At 45.3% G+C, this 20,387-nt stretch overlaps 1 protein-coding gene across 7 annotated transcripts in view; it reads right to left on the reverse strand.

Annotated features, from left to right (window-relative positions):
• Positions 1-20,387, reverse strand: part of CADPS (calcium dependent secretion activator) — a 247,325-nt gene that overhangs the window by 184,389 nt on the left and 42,549 nt on the right. For all 7 annotated transcript variants that reach the window (XM_068907728.1, XM_068907723.1, XM_068907722.1 and 4 more), the window contains exons 2-3: positions 11,604-11,717; positions 6,401-6,733 (exon numbers count right to left, since the gene is read on the reverse strand). In XM_068907728.1, coding sequence (XP_068763829.1) covers positions 6,401-6,733; positions 11,604-11,717 — 447 coding nt within the window. The remainder of the gene's footprint in view (positions 1-6,400; positions 6,734-11,603; positions 11,718-20,387) is intronic.

Here is a 20,387-nt window from a genome sequence, read left to right on the forward strand (position 1 = left end):
TGCTACCATTTCTGAAACCGTTTTTTTTGGCAGGGGAACTTTCTGCTTTGTGGGAAATGTCAGCTTTCGGACACATTTGCCCTAATTCAGCCGCAAAAATAAATGTCAAAATAGAGAATTCCAATTTTAAGCCAACTCTGGTCAGCTTCTTCTCTATGGAAGAGCTAAACCCAAGTCTCATCAATAGGTTCTGGACCAGAAACCCAAACTTAAACACCCCTTGCACAACAGAGGAGCTCACTATTACAACTGGAGATATTCAATTCCTGTGCTGACTCTACCAGAGCAGAAATGCCAAGCCACATAATGTGTATTATGCAAAAATACTAAGTCTCTGTATATTATTCAAAATGTTCCAGTTAGAGGCTGTGCAGATAACAGCGTTGTTAAGCACCCTTGTTCTGCTACAACACCATTTCACATCTTTGTTTCCTAAAAGCCTTTCCAATCACATCAATCCCTTTTGCTCTGCTGCTAGCTCAGATCCTGCTACATCGCTGCTATCACATTAAGAATATACTCATCTCACTTGACCTGAGGATGTTGTATTAAAAAAAAAAATCCTTTTAGAAATCCTCTTTCCCCTAAACAAATAATATTTTATTTCAGAAGTGCATGAAAATACAACCCCAGTGGTGTGATTATTATGCAAGTATTGAGTATGGTGTGACAACAGGCTGCACAAGACACAAGCTCCTTCTTCCAGAGAAGTTCAAGCAACTGTTTGGGGCTCTCAGCACCATTCCTGCTAATTCCTTGCGAGAACAATAACTAAACAAAGTCTTCTTGCTCCTTGCCTCCCAACGCAGCCTCTGGGCACGGAGCTTCATTCTGCACAGCAGAAATGCGCGGGGATCACTTAGCATCAACCGCTACGGGCGCTGCCACTGTGAGCGGGAGCCCTATGCACACACCAGAAGGCAGCTTCTCCACAGCCTCCCTTGAAACCTCACCACCACTGGAAGCTGCATTGCTTTGCCCTGAGCTGAACTTCGAATTAGGCAGAGTATCTACCACCTTCCACGTTAGCGGACAGCAGAACTGAAACCGATTTCCATGTCCACCCCTGACAGGACAAAGAAGAACTAGATTCTGCATCTTGGGTCACACAGTCTTTCAGCAAAATCTCACCTTACTTCCCTGTCATAAACTTGGGTTTAAAAGATGCACCTAGCCAGGGAAGAGCCACACCTGAAGAATCAAGTTCTTGGTTTGTTACACGTTGGAGCTGACTCCTTCCGTAGTTAAGCTCCTGCCTGGCAGCCTGACTTCCTCTTACAAAGAGCCAAAGGCAGCCGTGCCTTTCCCATGCTGCGGGCGTGTTGAAACCGAAACATCCCTGTGAATGCCTCAGCTTAAAACCAGGCCAGCCTTTGCCATCAGGAACAACAGGGCAGGGAGAGCCGAGGTCTTGCTAAGCGGCCTCAAAAACTGACAGCGAGCAGTTCTAACCACGGGCCCTTTGCACCCGCTCCCCGACAAGCGGAGCAATACAAAAGACTGAGCTGCTTTGCTTTTTCCAAGCACAGGTGATTGATTAACAAACTGTATTAGCAGCACTGCACTGTCAGCCCTGAAAGACTAAGAGCATTTGGACAGCCTGTCAGCAGAAATGCACCGTTTCCTAATTCCTCCCATCCACATCAGGCAAGTGTAGGTCAAACACAGGTATAGCTCAAAGCGCATTAAACCAGTGCTGGCAACATCATTATTACCTCCACATTAATCTGTAAAGTTTGCTCAGTTTTAGAGCAAAGCCTATAACTGATACCGTTACAGGCTGCAAGCCAGGGTCCATGATGGGCTCTTAGGGCAGCCACCCAAGGGAGACATGCAAATGTGTTAATCACCCGTACATATGCAACTTGAGCCTGCATGGCGTTTTTGTGAATGTTATAATTTCAGCATATCCAGGAAAATGCCAGACAGAATGTTTCCCTTTACTTAAAGCTTGTTCACAAACAATACATAAAATATTTTCTTCTTAGAAAACAGGCAACAGAAGCTTCAATCAAGTTATTAAGAAAAGAATTTAAATTGTACTTCCAATTAACTCTGTCCTGGTGAGGCAAGAGTCAGACCACAGTAATTTAACTCATTACCCCAACAGTTTTATTCAGCCAGAGTCGATGCGTCTTTACTGGGAAGCAGACGAGCATTGCTTAGACTGACTCTCATTGAAATGTAATCTGGACTGAAATAAAACCACACAATGGAAATAAATTACCATTTGTAGGTGTCATGGGGCTAGCGCCCTGAAGCTCTAAGGCAGTGCTCTGTGCTGCAAGTACTGCTGTAAACACAGGCTGAAAGGTGTTTTGAAATCCACCCAGAAAGGGAGCTCACTGCTGACTTGCAGAGTAGGCTCACAGACTGGCAGAGGTGTTTACAAAGATCACTTGTCAAACGGAGAAAGTCAAATGAGGCTAATAAAAATTTATGAAAATTTAAAGGGAGGAGTAGAGAAGCGGGAAGGAACATAGCACACAAGTGCTTCCTGGTCCTGCCCCATCCATAAGCAGCACATACACACAAAACATCCACCCACTCCTCCCAAGATCTCTCATTCTGCAATGCTGTACACTCCATTTCTCTCTTTCTGGATGCCTCTGTTTTTAATGCTTTAATGTTGACAGGCATCTCTGGCTGTCTAACTGGTGTCAGACCTCACAACTCGGAGACACCACCAGTGCAGAGGAGCTCAGCACAAGCCAAGGGCTATAACACACCTGGAAGAGCTTCCTAGCCACAAAGGGTGGTGCCCAGGACTTGTGTCTCCAGTCTGGAGCAAAACCCAACTGCTGCTCTGGCTTTGAAATCTGCCCTGGGTGAAAAAGAGCTTTTGGGAGTGTTAGTAGGAAATAACTGCTACTAAATTCTGGGAAGGAAAGAGCAGATCTCCTGCTTGAGGGCTGATGCCAGCCCCTCAGGGTGAGAGGTTGGGAGGATGCTTTCCTGGGGGCAAAGGGGCAGGCTGCTGAATCACTGCTCGCTGCGTGTCATCTTCCACTCTCGCCTGCAGCTCTGCTGCAGAAAATACTCCAGGTGAGTGGTCAGCAGCTTTGACCTAAGCCAGGAACTCCCCACACGCGCTAAGCAAACAAAAACATTTTAAGCAGCAAGGGCATTGCTCTAATAGGCATAGTCAGCCCTGATAACACGACTGTGATAACACAGTTAGCTTTGAACTGAGGGTCCCCAAGGCAAAGCCTGTAGTTTCCCTGAGTCCTCGCTGCTGCTGCGCTCATCTCTGCTTGGTCAGAGGCCAATGCCCCAGTTCTTTTCATGCAGTACAATTGTGCCAGCTCGTCTGAGCTTTAAGACGACGCGGTGTAAGCTTCTGAAGGACTTTTCCTCGCTGTCAGGTACAGTCTGGGACGGAGGAGCATGCCAAAGTTCAGCATTCCTATATGGAGAGCAGGGTACAGTGTGGGTAAGATCCCAACTGTGCAAGAAAGTTGAGGCCCTGGTGGGAGGCTCCCACCCCTTAATGAACCCCTCTGACATCAGCTCCAAGCTGCCTTTCCTATGGAGTATAACAGAGAACGAAGAGGAGGAGGGGACATCAAGCAACCTGCTCCGGCCTCCGCTCCCCACATGGAAATTCCCATCCCACATTCAGGCTCAGTCCGGAGGACAATGGCATTTATCTGTGCTTGCTGTACTTCAGGAAAATACCAGATAGTAGAACTATTTCTGGCAAAGGCTAATGGTGCAGCCTTGCAGGTTTTTTTTGAGCTGTGCCTTATGTAAAGTGCTTTCCCTTCTGCACATCTAATCCTCACTATCCAGGTATTAAAAACAACAGACTAAGTCCCACGCTAATACTCACTTCCAACAGAGATCACATCATTCTCTAAAAACTTAAATTACAGGTTTGCTGCATTACAGGTTTTCTGAGCATTAGAGAAGACTGAACTAAATCCTTCATTTCCAGAGTAAAAACTAGGATCTACTACAGGAAACAGATTGCTTGATGCAAACATGGCAATCTGCAGAGAGAAGACACTGCAAATTGCCACTGGGTTCATAGTGTTGACCAGAAAGGCTCTCACACACGGACATCATCTACAAAGCAGCACAAGGATGCTTAGACACAGCTTTCTGCAGCACTGGGAACCAGAAAGCAAGAGGGTAGGATCACAGACACTCATGCAAAACCGTTCTAGTTCGTTAGCTGAGCACAGGTCACGGCAGGGTGACAAATAGAGGGCTCGAGTGGGTCTAAGTTAAGAAAAACAACTGCAAAACTGTCTCAGCTCTCAACTCACCACTGAAAACATTACGGTTTTGTTTTTAAAGAAGTCCTCCATCAGAGGACGTAGGCAAGAAATGTGCTTTGAAAACAGAATTTATGAGGACTGACACAGACCTTGCTACTGCCTTTGCCACAAAGACCTCTTACTCAGGGACATTTATTATCCTCTTCTGCCTCTGACATAAAGGACTAAGATGAAGAAGAACAATGGCAAGATAATTAAGCTGTTTACAGGGGAAGAAATAGACTCAAAATAATTTTCTATCTCTTGAAATGCATTGGAAACATCTGGAGAGAAGAATGACAGAATTGGTCTTGAATGCATTCATTTCAATGAGAAATTGAACCCCTAAATTAAGGGGAAGAGATTGAGGTCTGCTCCCCCTCAGAAAGCTTTCCACAGTGTTATCTTCCCTCTCTCTACGACTCTGACATCCCTTATCCTGCCTGCAATATTTATATCCAATAGCAGGGGACTGTAATTTGGGTCACCGACAGCCTGGACAGCCACTGACAGTCCTCAGCAAGAGCTGCTGAAAATGCAAGAACCCACTATAAAGTCCCAGTTCAGTACCCCTAGAGACCTGGCTCTTTACTGGGGGCTAGTGGAAGGCATTGGGGAACTACAAAGGGAGGAATTTGCCAAAGCTTATAGCGAGGCTGCAGAAGAGAGAGGAAAGGGAAAGGTTTTGATTTCTCTGGGAACAATTTGTGGAACTGGAGCAGCCCCAAGGCTGCGGAGATTTGGGCCAATCTTCTCTCCTATGGCAAGCAGTCATGGGAGCGGAGATGTGGTCTGTGGGCACATGACCCTCCTCACCCACGGGCTGCCCTGCTGCTCCTTCTGCTCCCACTTTCACTTGCTTCTGCTCACTGGCGCAGGGTCTCGCTGCACCAGGAGAGAGATGTGGTCTCCGCTGGGGTCTGCAGGCATGCAGGGAAGCAGATCTGGCTGTGGCTTAACATCCCTCAGCGTCACCAAGTGCATTTGAGGGTCACAGAGGCTCTCTGTACTTAAGGATACTCCATACAACCTCAGTAAGCAAGTCTGCATAAGACATTCACCCGCAGGGCAACTGAGCTTCAAATACTAATACGGTTATCGCAGGCTGCAATAAAGTACTTCTGTCAGTTAGACTGGTGATGCGACAGACAAAGGCAAGCAAACTGCAGCAAAACAGCTCACTTGGTGTGACCACTCAGTGACATCTCACACACCAAGCACACGTAAAGGAGGGAGATGTGCTATTCTCTTGAACATCAGTTATTACGCGCAAGGCCACAAAACCAGTTTATTCCTGTAACACTGGGGAGCTGGAGAGCCCCCTCCTTGTCTGCCAGATAAACTAATTGTGCATGTGAATCAGCAACCTTGAAAGTGTTTTATCAGCAGAAATTGTTCCAAGAGTGGGAAACTACTAGCTTTACAACCCCTGGCCAATTGATGGATCAACTGGGAGGTATACGCGTGGCTCAGCCCAACATTCGGATATTTAAAAAGCAAAAGTTGCCTCAAAACGTTCAAAGAGAGTGACAGATCTGAGCTGGCCTCAATCCACGAATTCCTTCCCAGTGGTTAGGGATACTTGGTGTCATGACAGTGAGCATACAGAGACTGGTAACATATCAAAGAATATTCTTAAGTAGTACCTTAAAATTGCATAGTAGTATAATCAAATTAAAGCTGTGATTAAATAAAGCTTTACCCTTTCCTAAATATTGTGTTGTGAGAGTATTCCTGGCAAAGAACCTGGTTAAACCTATGGGAGCTGACGCTTAGGCACGAAAGATCTGCTCATCCGCACACACAACTAGGGGAATAAGATTCTCCCATCTCAGCAATCCTTTGAGATCTCAGGAATGAAAACCTCTAAGAACCATCTGAAATTTCTGCAAAACACCCTAATCAACCAAGCAGAAACAAACATGTGCAAGAGAAAGAGGCCCACTTGGATGACCAGAATATAACTAGCAGTATAGAAATCCCAGCATGAGTCAAGAACGCCTTTCCTCAGGGAAGCTCTCTCAGAAACAGTCTGGTCAAAACGAAGTTTCCATTTTGTACCAGTAATATTTCCACTGACAAGCACTTCCCTGAGTAAAGCCCTTCCATTTCCACCCTGCCTGGGAGAAGGCTCTTACCTGACAAGCGTTGTACAGAAGCTGATGCTCAAATTTCTTGATCCCCAAAATGTTCTGGAACATTTCGTAGAGCTGCTCCTTGCTGAGGATAAGCTCTGAGGCGGCGCTCGCCGTCATCCTGGCCTGCTGCTTGCGGGGATCCTCTTCACCACGGTAAATAGCATCAAACTTTGCCATCCAGGAGCTCAGGACTGTCTCCTTGCTGAGGCCATCAATTTCTGGCAGGCTGCGCACTCTCTTCTCAATGTGCTTCTTGAAGACTTCCCGGGAGTCATTTGCTGAGCACCCTCCGCTCTGCACCATCCTAGCAACGCGGTCACTTTTCAGAAATACCTGCAAGGAAAGGGTGACTTTGAATAATGGCAGTTTAAAAAAAAAAAAAAAAACTTCCTTGCTTCTAAAGTACCACCAAAACCCATCCTCCCTAAAGTGAAAACCGCTAACTCATTGCCTGTACACTTTCCGACTTCTCGCTTGACCACCACGTGTTGCCAGACTAACAAAGGTTTCATCTGTACTTTGTGAAGTGTAATGAAATCAGGTAAAGTTTCTGCTTTGTGTCCACTAAAATGGAAACATTTTGATGTAATTAGGATTTCATATGATGTTACGGTCACACTTCACCAGATACATAAACACCCTTTAGGAAGGTGGGATTGCATTTTGCTCTGTCAAATGTTTTAATAAGAAAGCTACTGCAAAACTACATTCTCCTAGCAAAACTCTGCCTTGTTATAGGCTTCCCAGGCATCCTACTCAAGTCAATAGCATTGCACTGCATTTATCCTTGTAGCCAGGACCTGGGAAACCTCTGATCAGTGCAAGGACCAGGCTTATGTTAAGCTACTAAATGAGACCTTTGCAGACTGCCCTGCTGTGACAAAATGGCAGGATTTGCATGTCAAGTCTGAGTTTATTAAACATTACCTCCTGTTAAGAACAGGTCCCTGCCATTCCCTTGTTCTTTCCAACCAGGGCAATCAGCACTGGAAGAGTATAGTTAAAACGCCATGGGAAAAGACAAGGACAAATAGCCTGATCTTTACAAACTGATGTGTAAACAGCAAGACAATTCAGATCATTAAAAGCCACACAGTACGTAGTGCAGCCACAGGCAGAAAGGGCCAAATCCATTCCTTCTGCAGTTCTGCAGATGCAGCACGGTGTGGTACAGCACAGCTTGAGGCTGCCTAGGAAGGCTTCACATAAAGAGAACAGACTGTGAGATGCAGGACCCTGACAGCAGGAGGGAGGGAGAGGCGTTTGATGAAGATCAACTGCCTGCAAGAACCGCAGAAGGGTAAAGGTACAACAGCCCCCTGCAGAACATGGGATTCCATGGGAGCAAGTGAGAGTTGAAGGGTGAGAGGGAGACAGGGAGATATTGTGTTGGCTTTCCTCTCCCAGGCCCTCAACACAGGAGAAGAGCAATCAAAGCTTAGCAAGAACCGTTTTATTAATGATGCTGAGAACTGATGAATGCAGCAGGCTGGGATGAAGCTGTGCCAGCACAGGGGTGTATCTGTCAGCTCTCAATAATTAAAGAGCTTGAGGATAACCTGAGGACATGATAAGATTTTTATACCACTTAGCAACTCAGCACTCCATGTTCCCAGCTGCTTGACAGCACGTGCATGTGCCAGGAACAGAGGTGGGTTTTGCTCCAGGACTAGTCGAGAAATGGTGCTAAGGAAGGGCTGGGCCGTTTTTCTGCGTTTTCCCGCATTGGGAAGTACTCCCAGCAGAAAAGATGGGCAGTAGCAGGATGCCACCAGCGGCCTCCGCTTCAAGGAGGGATTCCACACTGAAATGTCACCAGTACGCACTTCCCTTTCTTGCGAACTGTAAATGAGTGACAACATCCTGTGTGTGAGGGTGGTTTAGGTTAAGTAATAGGTGAGAGCTACCAAAAAATCAAAGATCTGGATGCAGCCCCCAGCTGAGGAAGTCCCCAAAGCACTGACTGCTAGAAACAGCAAGAGGTCAAAGCGATGGGCCTTGCTGCATACAGCCTTAGCTCTCGCCTCCATTCTCTAATCATCCGCTGGTGGCTGAACATGCCTTTGGCCTGACCCCACACAACAGTGCTAATGACTTCCCGCTGCTGGCAGCACAAGTGTCTACTGTTGTGTGCAACCCTTGTCCAAGCGACAGCACTGAGCATGGGGGAACTGACTCCCTGTCTCTCGTCAGCACCGCACGGTGCCTGATTTATCCTCCCCAGGCAGAGCTGCAGACAGCAGAAGAAAGGAAGGCTGTGGCTGGCAAAGAGGAGGCAGGCGTGGGGGAGTGCCAGCCAGACACGAGCAAAGCAGCAAAAAAAAAAAAAAAGATCAAGAAATGGGAAGATAAAAAGAGGTGTTTCGTCAAGGAAATTGTTTTGTCCTGCAGAGTGAGTTGCTTTCTCTGGAAGATACCAGGTGAATCGCACAGCCATAAGATGCCTAATAAGATTGCCAGGAGTCAATAATTAATGGATCAAAATCCTAACGTGTGCAGTGCATGAAAAGGAGAATCAGCTTTGCACGAGCTGGGTCAGACGCTTCCTTCCGCCACGTCCACAGATGAGCCCGCACAGATCATGTGTGCCCTGGTTCTATTTGCCAGCCGCAGAGTGAAAGCAGGTCTAACAGAGCATTTCCTGAACACCTAACTGAAGGGATTTCTGCATAAAATGGTTGTTGCTTCATTCAGTGGAAGTCAAAGGACATTAGACAGGCTTTCCTGAAGCATCTGTTGCAGCGTGCTGGGCCTGTCTCACACAATTTACTGAAGGGCCTGCAGCATTCCTACAAGCACAGCGGTGCTTTACAGACCAACAGCAGAGTCTGCTCAGACCACTCAGCCTTTTAATTCGATAACAGTGCTGTGAACTAGTTTGTCTAAGACTGACAATCACATGTTTACCCTTTGACAGCACACTCAGCAGAGCGTTACCATACAAACATGTTCAGGGCAAGAACATCAAACTCATCCCTGACTCACCATGTCACTTTTAACTCTTTCTTTCTCTAACAGAAAAATTCCATTCCCCAGGTAACATTGGGGATCTTATTCTGTCCCGATAGTAAGCGAACCCCTTACAAACACCGCCAGCTATGTCCTGCACAGAGATGGAAGGTTTCAGTTTTAGTACGTTCCAAGCCCAAAGCACATCCTGCAGCTTTATATGTCAGTACCTAAATGTGAACTTCTAGACAGAGTAAATTCAAGGAAGAGTTATTTGCACAGAACTCTGACACTTGCAGAAGTAAAAAACAAGTATGATCTGCTCCAATTGTACCATACTTTGATTAAGGGTGGGCTCCTCTTTGCGCATAAGGGGAAGAAGGAGAACAGCACCATCAGTAAACACTGCTTACACGTTCAAAGAGGGCAGAGGCATTCTGTCGCAAGGTAATCCTGCGTTTCTTTGTGCCACTCCAGGCAGGACTGAGGAAGACATACCCAGCCTTGCTACAACTGCACAGAAGTTGAAAGGCTTGTTTCCTATAAGCCCTGTCTGCACTGTGACATTAGCTAGACAGCTAGGGAGAAGGGAAAAGAAACAACCGCTGCTGTAAATTGAAGGAAACCAACAGTTAAAAAGCAGTAAAAGAAAGTTACTCTAAAGGATCCAGAGCAATGCATTATGCAGTAGGTGGGACTTTTGTAGCCCCTTTTGAGTAGGGCAAAGCCCGTGGTGTGTTTAGTTGAACTGAAAAGCATATGGTTTGCAGGCATCTATTTCTGACCAACTGTTCTTGGTAAGTTTAATTATTTGATGCTAACTGTATAGTACAAGACTCCTGGAACTGCTCAGGCTTTTGGCTAGAGCCACCAGGGGAACAGGCATGTCTCTTCTGTTTTTAGCAGTTTCATTCTCTTGCCCCAATAATCTCATCTAAACAGATTATACTGCTCTTAGATCCTAAAGTGCTGCTCATGCCAGCTTGAAAACTTTCTCTAAGAGCATCTGTTCAGTGAAGCTGTGATAAACTGACGATCCCTTGGCAATTTCTTTTCTGATAAGAGATGTAAATTACTCTCAGCTTCCTTCCTGTACAGAGAAGAATGATGGAGCAGTAACTATCAGGCCAGTTTAATGGAATTAATCCAGGGATAATTTGTGTTTTCCTTGCACAGAAGCAGCTGCTGCCTTTTTTTTTTTTTTTTTTAAATGAAGTTAAAATTCTCTTCAGTTTTAGTATCTGATTTTTGCTCCCTTTTAGATTCCACTTCCACAGAAAAATTCTATGTAGGCAATTCAAAATCTTCACCTTTTATGACAGAATAGCTCTAGGGAGAAAGAGAAAGGGTTTGCAGAAAGGCTAACAAAAAGAAAGGCGACACTCCTCATACAAATCACAAGCACTGATTTCCTTCAAAAACAGAAGCTCTTTCGTTCTGAGAAGAGATATGAAAGGCTGCATTTAAGGGCTGCATACAAAGAAGTGCAAGAAGAAAGATGTGCATAATTATTCTTTTGCACAATTATGAATGATGCTTCATGTTCTTCAGTGCAATCTAGTTTTGTAGATGTACTTCCCCCTTCCTCCCCCTTCACTTCAGGGCACTTGTCAGTGCATGCAAAGAGCAAAATAAGAAGATAAGATTCTTGCTAAAAATCCCAGAGTCAATTAGACATAAGGCAGAAGCTTCAGTAAGAACTGAAAATGCTGCCCAGCCATTTCTTGCTATTTTTCATAGGGAATATGGGACATTCATTTATGTTGTGGCATCTTCCCTGTTTTAAAGTAACTGCTTAAAAGATATCAGGAAGGAATTTTTCAACTTGAAGCTGTAAGGAAGAACTTAACATACATTTAGGTGTAAAGAAATATCCCTCTCCCTTCACAGTTTTTTTTTTTTTTTTTTTTTAAACCAGCAGTGAATGTGTACTTATTAATAATTGCTAGGGCAATGCAAAATCTGGAATTAGTATTTAATCACTAGAATCAGTAGAATAGCTTTTATCACACAAATAGGGAGGAATAGTATGGGTCACCATAGTTGCCTTATGGGAGAGTAATCTTCAAATCCTGAGCCTTAGGAACCTTGGAAGGTACCAGTCCTCAAACGTCCAGGCTCTAGAGAGGCCTTGTCCTTGCCTTTGTTTTGTGCTTTGTCCATAAAGGGCAGAGAACCCATCAATTCAAAATCGGAACTGTGACTAGGGGAAAGAACAATGATTCATATGGATGTTGAAATCATCTCCTCTTACCTCATAGTAGCTCTGGACAGCATTTATAAATGCTTCATCTGCCACAATCTGAGTTTCCCCATTGAGAAAGGCCTGGAATCGATCTTTGATTGTTTGTAGCTGCTGTTTACTTATCTGCAAAACATGTCAAAAGGAGAAAGTGAGTTAGGAAAAGTTTATTTATCAGAAAAAAAGCCAAACACAAGTTCTTCTGCAGTATCTTCTCTGGGGTGCTTGCAATACACATTTCTGCTCTCCTTTGGGGACAGTAGCAGTAGATAAGGAATCAGCCACATGTAGGTACACACACACAGGTACACTCTCTTCTGCCTAGCATATTTAAGTGTCATGAGCATCCAAAATTATCCTGAACAACATTTCTAAACCAATCTACAACTACAGAATGCACAGAAGACTTTTACTGCTCCAGGTATACCTAAATGAGAAGTAAGCTGTTGTGTGGACGCTCGGAAGAGTTTTTTTCAGTGCACTTTTTTCTTCATTTAGCCCTTGATCCCTTTAGAAGTTGGTAGATAAAATCACTGAACTTTGTTTTGTAAGTTGGCTGTTGAAGACAGCCCTCATTAACAGTCTGGAGCCTTGGCCTTCCCTCTCGTTTTCAGTATTGCTATGAAACCACAGACTTGCCCTCCCTTTCTTGTGAGCAGGGCACATAAACAGCCCTACCATAACCTAGGGTTGCAACTCCTTCTCCTCCCTGTCTAGAAGTAGTTGATAAGCATGACAGTACTCCCAAATCAGCCACAAAAGAGTAAAGTAAAGGCAACTTATCTTTTGAAGGAGAAAGGTAGTTTCTCTTAGGCCTTCTCTAGGTTGCTCATTTCTATTGGTTTGTCATATATGAACCTCCAGTCTGGACGAGCGGTGAAGGAATTTTATACCATTTAATGCCAAGCAAAACATCTGCAAGCAAACCTGTTCTCCTTGTCCACGCAAAGACTTTCTCTGCTTTCCCTTTGCTGCTCAGAACCTTTTCTGTCCAGCATACAGCTGATACAACTTACAAGACAGTTCTATTTTTGACATGCTGACATCAATAGAGAGTTTGCAGCAGTTTATTTCAGCCTTGCAAGGTAACGCACCATTAGTTTGCCAATGTATAATGTTAGTTTAAGGACAGATATAGTTTTAAAAAAAAAAAAAAAGCAAGCCTCTTCAACTTTTAATGTAAACAGAGCCACAGCAGGTACATAAGCAACGTACCTGTGATGCCCGTATAGTATCTTAAGATTCAGAGAACACATGCTGAAGAGGCTGCAGGGGTTTAACTGTAACTGTGTCTGTTTTAGTATGTGGTTACTTCAGGTTAGAGGATAAGAAACAATTTAGCCAAAATTTATATACAAGACATATATGACAACTTCAATCTGAAAGGGAAAAGAAAGCAGTAAAAATTAGGATAATTATCTACTAATGGTCAAGAGAAGAGTAAGGGGAGTATTTTTTCTTCAGTAGTATGTTAGCAGAAGAAACTAGCCCATTAGAATGGAAGAGAAAAATAAAATTATTGTCTCTAAGTGTCCAAATGGCTTTGAATAAAGTATCAAAAACTACAGAGATCCAAACAACTGGAACATAATGAAGTCTGGCAAACACAGTGATAAAAAGCAGGAGAGGGACTACTTGGAAAATGCAACGATAAGTATCACTAGATCTAGATGATGCTCCATCCAGATGATGCGTGGGGTGTTCCGGGACTGCGGTAACGAACATCATAAATGCTGGTAATTGATTCTGAAACACCATGCTGGAGGGTTAGTGAGCGATGGCAATTTGATGCGATAATCCAGGGTTAGTTTATCCTGGTGCTTATGGAGAGGTGTTCAAACAAAGCAAGATCCAATACACTCTGCTTAAGAAAAACATGGATCAACCTTTGTTACCCCTGCACCTGCTGGAAAAAAGTGTCATTCCTACCCCAAAACAACAGCCCAGCAAACACGCAGGCTTCAGAGGGTTTGACATACACAGCCAGGCTCAGCCTTACGTGAGTCACTAGTGCCAGAGCAAGCACAGTCCCTGTAAATCGTCTCACCTCAGCCTTGGTCACAGTCTGCAGTGAGCCCAGGGAAAAGCACAGCTGAAAGCTCCTGGCTTTAAGGGTGGCTGGATCTAATTTTTGGGTATAAGAGTCCATCTGCCATGGCAGGCACCTAAAAACTTTTGGGGAGTTCACCAATACCAACTCTAAACATCATGAGCCCTTCACCAACACACGCAACGTCAAACATAAAAAAGGCTCCAAACCTATTTGATTCGATGGAAGTCCTGAGAATTGAAAAGAAAACGAGATCAGACAAGTCAGAAACAATACAGTGATCAAGCGGAAGATAGCTGTGTGAAGGTGCTAGGTCTGTTTTTATTAAGCATTTAATTATTTGGAAGAAGAGTAAATTGGGGCATTAATTAAAGGTATTGATGATTTCTGCCATTGTGAATTTCAAACAGGAACAATGGAACAACAGAGGCCACAAGACACCAAGAAAAGAGATAGCAAAACTATACCTAACATTGACATCTGCATGCTGAGGCACAGGGAAAGATATACTAAAAGCACAGATATTCTGAGCCAAGGATAATTCAGTTTAAAAACAAAAAAATCATGCCCCACCTTGACTTTTCATTTGGGATTTTGACAATGTGTATGGCCTTTTAATTATTTTTTCCAGGTTATTTATTATAGGTATTGAACAAGCCAGGACTTCTAGAAGTTGTCCTTAAAGAAATAAGCGGGATAAAATAATTAAAAGGCCAGCAGCAATATTTTCTGCTCCTTCCTCAATACTGAATGGGCTACCTTCAAAATGAATGATGCTTCTCAAAATTCCTAGAAACTACCAATATTCATCTTGCACATGACCTCCTGGGGGCTGTGGAAATGAATCATCGGATTTTTCTCTATCAGAGTGTCACTTGCCGCCTCCTCCTCGACCCCCCAGCTCTATGCAAATATTTTCCACATCCAGGGGAACGGAGGGCCTCTCTGATCACACCAGATGTGCGGCACAGCCTACCCGCAGCTAACAGGACCCTCTTGTTTTCCATAGTCTCCGGACTGTAAAATAGCACCGGCTTATTGATCTGTGTCCATTTCACTGTTATGGATGTTACCAAGAACATAGTAGACTTTAGGCAAAATTAAATTGCTTTCATATTAAATTTAACTTCTGCAGTACAGAAGCAGATGACTAGTACAGAAAGCCAGCACCAGCAGGGGGGTGGATTGTGGCCAGACCTGCAGGTAAACGAAATCTGCCAAACACACCTCACGTTCAATTTTATGCCCAAACTCTCCAAATCTTTCTGTTTAGGCTGAGAGAAGGTCCTTGTAGGCAACCTAAATAAAGGTCTTTGGTATTTAACATTAACCAGAAGCAACTCAAAAGACAACCTCTATCTATGGCTTGTGCTGCGTTACCTCCACAAAGCTGCGGTCGAGGTCAGCCCCGTGACGTATCAGAGGCAGCACAAACCTCACTGGGGCAGTGCCTTCCCCAAGAGCCTCTGATGGCAACAGGCAAGGCACACGCGCAGAAGCGCTGAGTTTAGAGCTGCCATCCATATAGAGTAGCTAACAGAGATGCAATTTCAGCCTGGTTAAAAAACTGCCAGTGGGCTCATTTCCCCTTAGAGCCACCTTAAACATGGTTTAGTCTGCACTGAACAGGTCAGGTTTGGCTCGGTTGCGCTGTCCTAGTTTGGTACCTCCACTTCCACCCTGAGTTCTAGCGCAACGCGGCGGTTGGAGCGGAGCTGCACAGCACGAACGCTTCCTTCTATCAGTGACAGGGGAGGGATGGAGCAGATGTTCCCATGCTAGTCACCTCAGACTGCCCCTTAGGGCTCAGCACGTGCAAACCTAGGGCTGAACCAGCCGACGCCAGCTCTGCCATGTCCACCGAAACCCTCAGCCAGCTTGCTCAAGGTGTGCCTGAGGAAGAGGCAGAGCTGCACACCTGGATTGTCTGCCCAGCGCCTGGGAAGAGCTGCCCTCCACATAGGCTGAAGGCTGGGCTACTACAGGTCCTATGTCCTGGGTGCAGACGAGGGTGCTTTGCTGCACCCCAACCACTCCAGAAAGCTGTTCTAACAAGGCTGCAAATTACTGTGAGCAGTGGGAAGATGTGACCTCCTGCTCTGCTCTGTTCTAGCGGCTTTTTTCAGCAAGAGCCAATTAGCAGCAATTTAGATGGTAGCCGACCTCTGTCGGCAGCCCTTTAATACAGTGAGCTGGACAGGGTTGTGTTTTTAATTCCTGTTGCAAGATTCGTGCTCAGAAAGGCCCGTGCCTCCTCTCCGCTTCCCCACCAGATGCTAAAGGCATCGCAATCCAATCCCAGAAACGCATCTCCTGGCAGCTGGAAGGGAACAGCCTCTCCAGAGCCCAGCTCTGCTGTCCTGTGGCAGGATCAGGTTAGAAGAGCGGGGGCCATACCAAACTGCCCAACCTGTAGCACTGCTCCTCGCAGAGCGCAGGATCAGTCCCAGTGTCATACTTCAAAGCATTTAAGCAGGGGCTTTAAACAAAAGCAGCGCTACCAGCCTATCTATAGGCTTAAAAGAGCACATGCCTTCAACACTCGTCTTGAAGCTTAAGTGCTTTTAAGTCAGGGGTGGTATTTTAACCCCTATTTATTAGATGCAGTAGTGATCAGCTAGATAACCAGGGGTATACATAAAAGGCCAAAAGCTTTTGCCTTGTTTAGCAGACCCAGAAAGACCTCTGAAGGGGCCAATACAAAGTACTTCTCACTTTGTTACCTTCCACAGTCTGCTTACAAATAGCATAAAGCAGGATTACTTCCCCCTTAAAACATATCAATGCAATGCCATCAGCCTTTTGCACCATCTATGACATGAGGTAAAATTCTGCTTCCCTGCTCAACATCAGGGAATTTGGTAGGGTGGGGAGGGCAGAGTCTCACTGCAGCTGCATACAAATATAAATTCACATGCAATCATACAGAACAGAAGTGAAGAGTCAGGCCCCAAACAGGAGTACTGTAGTGGCTAGTAAAAGTTAGAGGAAATTTATTGAATTTGCCTGATGCAGACTATAGCAAATGGTGCACCAGCCTCCTCCGGACAAGTGATCAGCAGAAGCTTTCTTGCTACAGGTTATTTTGCACATATTTCATCTGACTCAAGAGCTGAATGCAAACCCTAATGCCATGGCACTTTCTCCAGAGTTGTTCCAGCCAGCAAACAGCTGGCATCCATCTCTGCATGTCATCTCCAACCTCCTCCACCAACAGCGGGGGAGCACAGAAATCACAAAGAGGAGCTGTTTGCCACTGAAAAGTTCCCTGATAAAAAAAGTTATACGCAGCAACATACTTCGCTAATATACATCCTTTCCAAAATGCTTTGCTATGTTTGAGTACACAGGAACAAACACAGTAGTACAGCTCACTGGTTAAGTCTACGTCACATAATAATACAATGTTATCTGTATATATATTTCCCCCAACCGTATTATGGATGAGCCCAAATCATTGTCGCAGATTTACATGCCTTTGAACTTTGAAGAGGCTCTGCACTAGACCAAGTTCTGCAAAATTTTCACTCTTCACTCAAAAAGTGATTTCAATCTATTCTTGCAAAGAAAATATAAAGACTTGCATTCACAAGACGGTTGCTTTCCAGGCTTTGTATGATGCATATCAAAAGTCTTAAGAGTAATAAATTAAAGAGCCACAAAACACATGCCTTGAATGCTACTGGAAATGAGAGTTTCATAAGAATTCTCACTTAGTTTTGCAGTGAGAGTGGTTCAGCACTGGGACAAGGGCCTGGAGAGGTTGTGGTATCTCCAGCACTGCAGATTTTCAAAGCTTGACTGGACAGGGCCCTGAGCAGCCTGCTCTACCTGGGGAAGCAGCCCTGCTTTGAGCAGGGGATTGGACTAGAGACCTCCAGAAGTTTCTTCCAACCTACGCTGTGCTATGACTCTGAGATATCCAACAGCAGATTTGCAAGGTGAGGCCGTTCCAGATTGTGCTGCCAAAACAAGGCATGCATTACTTAACCGGTCATTTGTGTCATTTGTACACAAACCAGTCAGTAAAGCGACACACATCAACCTTACTCAGACTAGAAGACCTCAGTGAGGCAAGATCTTGCTAATTCACAAAACAACCAGGACTTGAATTAGCTTCTAATGGAATCAATAGTTCACGCATTTACACGGAGAGATTTCACGCACCAGAACGACAGCCCTTTACCCCACAGACGCTTTGCGTAAGGAACAGAGAACCTCTCGGCAGATCAGTATTACCTGTGACTTGCAAGCAGCAGTTCAGCTGAGGTAATTCCCACAGGAAGCACCTCTGTCTTTTGTCTCTGAAAGATCAGTTTACAGTACATGCACAAGAGCAGACTAAAAATCTTTCTTCTTAGGATACCTGCTGTTTCAGTACCACCACAAGAAGGAATATTTAACTGCTCAGTGTGCTGCTATTCCAGGTTTGGTTCTGTAATGCCTAATAAGTATTTTACTACTCCTCAGCACCAGGCAATTTAGGAACAAACTGAAGTAACTTAATGAGTATCCCTCATCACCTCTGCTTCCACAGACAGAAAACTGGCCATGACATAAACTATGTGCAAGGAAGGGATGCACTGGATGCCAGATCATCTGAGCGCTGGCATCTGGGGGACTAACTCTAGTGGAAAGTTATTTAGGGAACAATCCCATTCTTCACACAAGGTATCCCCCAAGGGGGCTTAACTCCATTTAACTTATGCAACAGAGGGAAGATGTCCAAAAACACATTTGCCACTGCTCTTTTATCACATTTACACATACCACTAAATCTCCACTGATAACATTGCCTCCAGCTTCTCCACCTGCCCCTTCACCAATGATACTAGCACATTAGCACAGTCCAGGAGAGCAGATTCTAGGCTTCTTTTTGAGACCAAAATACAGCACCCCTTTCCTTCTCAATAGGCCTTTTCTAACTGCTGTGAAGGTATCACAATTTAAAATGACAATGAATTAGTTCACTATTAGGACCCAAAACACGTCAGGCCTTCTTTAAATGATCTTCACTTGCACATTGACAAGCAGAAACTTGACTCTGTGATCTGGAGCCATAGATGCTTCAGATTCTGAAGACTATTGCCCAGGCCAGTCTACTAAAAATCCCACCTGTGTCCCCAAAAGACACCCAGGTACCCCAGCAAAGGGCATGAGACTAGAAATAAAACAAATCAGCTTATTTTGCCCCGAGAGGTTCCAGCACGTTCTCCCTGTGCTGGTGCTGCTTTCCCTCCGACAGGGGAAAGGGCCACACGGGGGGTGACTCAGATCCCCAGCGTTCATCCTCTCATTGTAAACTTTCCTGGGCAGAAGCATCTGTAGCTGCTCTGCAAGCTGCTGAATGTCACTGGGGTTTTGCTGTCAACATAAGCAAACAGTATTAACTGTTAATCTCAGGGAACTTTTTGCAGCTGTGTAACAACCTAGTTTTTGGTCATTTCAGAGAAGTTGGATGTTTGTTACCAGAAAGAGCTCCTTGTGTTTTGGTTTCTGACAACCACAATACATCTCTGCCCAGGGCTACCAAGCCGGTACATCCTTTTCCCTTACAGGCTGACTGTACGTGGATCACTGTGTATATGCCGACTGATCTCCTGGCTGTCTATGCAATTCCCTGTTCATGGTCGCTTGATTTGTAGGCTTCCCCCTCCATCAGTGATTTAGACTCCCAGCAGCACTATTCCCAGGTGACATGTACTCCTCCAGGCGCTTTCCTTACTCCGAGATGAGCGCTTGGAGCCTGCTGTTGGACAGAGATGCCAGAGGAGGACATTTGTAATGGTGACTGAGGAGAACCACACTGGTCTGCTCCCCTTGCCAGCACCCCAAGCGGCTCTGCCTGACACAGGGCAAACTGCAGCAGTTCTTCTGCAGGGGCACAGACACTCATATTTGCAATAGCTTCTTTAGCCACTCTGAGATCACACCCAGGAGTATCCCATGAAACCACTTAGGACTCTCAGCAAGCCCCAGCTGTGTGCACAGGGATGCCCTTGGTCCCTGAATCCATCTAGTTTGACTGTACTCTCCCCAGCTATGCTCATTCTTTGTGGATGGCAAAGAACAAACATGCTAGTGATGCCCCTGGCCCCCCAAACCAGGTGTCACCTTCTGCCCTCTCCAAAGAGGTGCTCAGTTCATTTGCTGCATGGAGAATGACTGTGCCATTACTGTGCCTGGGTTCACACATACACAGAGCAGTGAAGGGCCCACACAACCCCATCTATCTGCAGGAACTCATGTCCTGCCAGCTGAGCTCACTTGCGATGCTGGGGATAGATCAGAGTGACGGGGCACCTCCAAGGAGCAATGCTCTCTGCCTCACGCTCAGAAATCAGGCTGGGTTTGGGCACAAGCAATGCAGACAGCTGCTGGGTCCTTAAACAGCAGCTCAGCACTGATTTGCAGCTCAGAGACTGAACCCACCTCTCTCAGGCAGCGTGATGATAGAAAAATAATACTTCTCTGCCTAGCTGCCTAGCTGTAAATACTTCAGCAACATGACTGAAGGGGTGAAAAAATCCACTGCTTGACCTACCAGACCTGCCTACAGGGGAAGGAAATCCCCTCCTCTGCCCTAATGTGAATTTACCACCCAGTCAGTGGTACCACCCAGTCACCTAGCACAGCATCAGCTTCGATCTTTGCCCAGGCTTTCTCGTTACTGCCTTTATTACAGGCAAGTTGCAGCAGTTTTTTGGCACAAGCCATGAAAGCCAAGCGATTTTTGCTCTCAGTGG

Source organism: Struthio camelus, chromosome 14, assembly GCF_040807025.1.
Source record: "Struthio camelus isolate bStrCam1 chromosome 14, bStrCam1.hap1, whole genome shotgun sequence".
Taxonomy (NCBI): domain Eukaryota; kingdom Metazoa; phylum Chordata; class Aves; order Struthioniformes; family Struthionidae; genus Struthio; species Struthio camelus.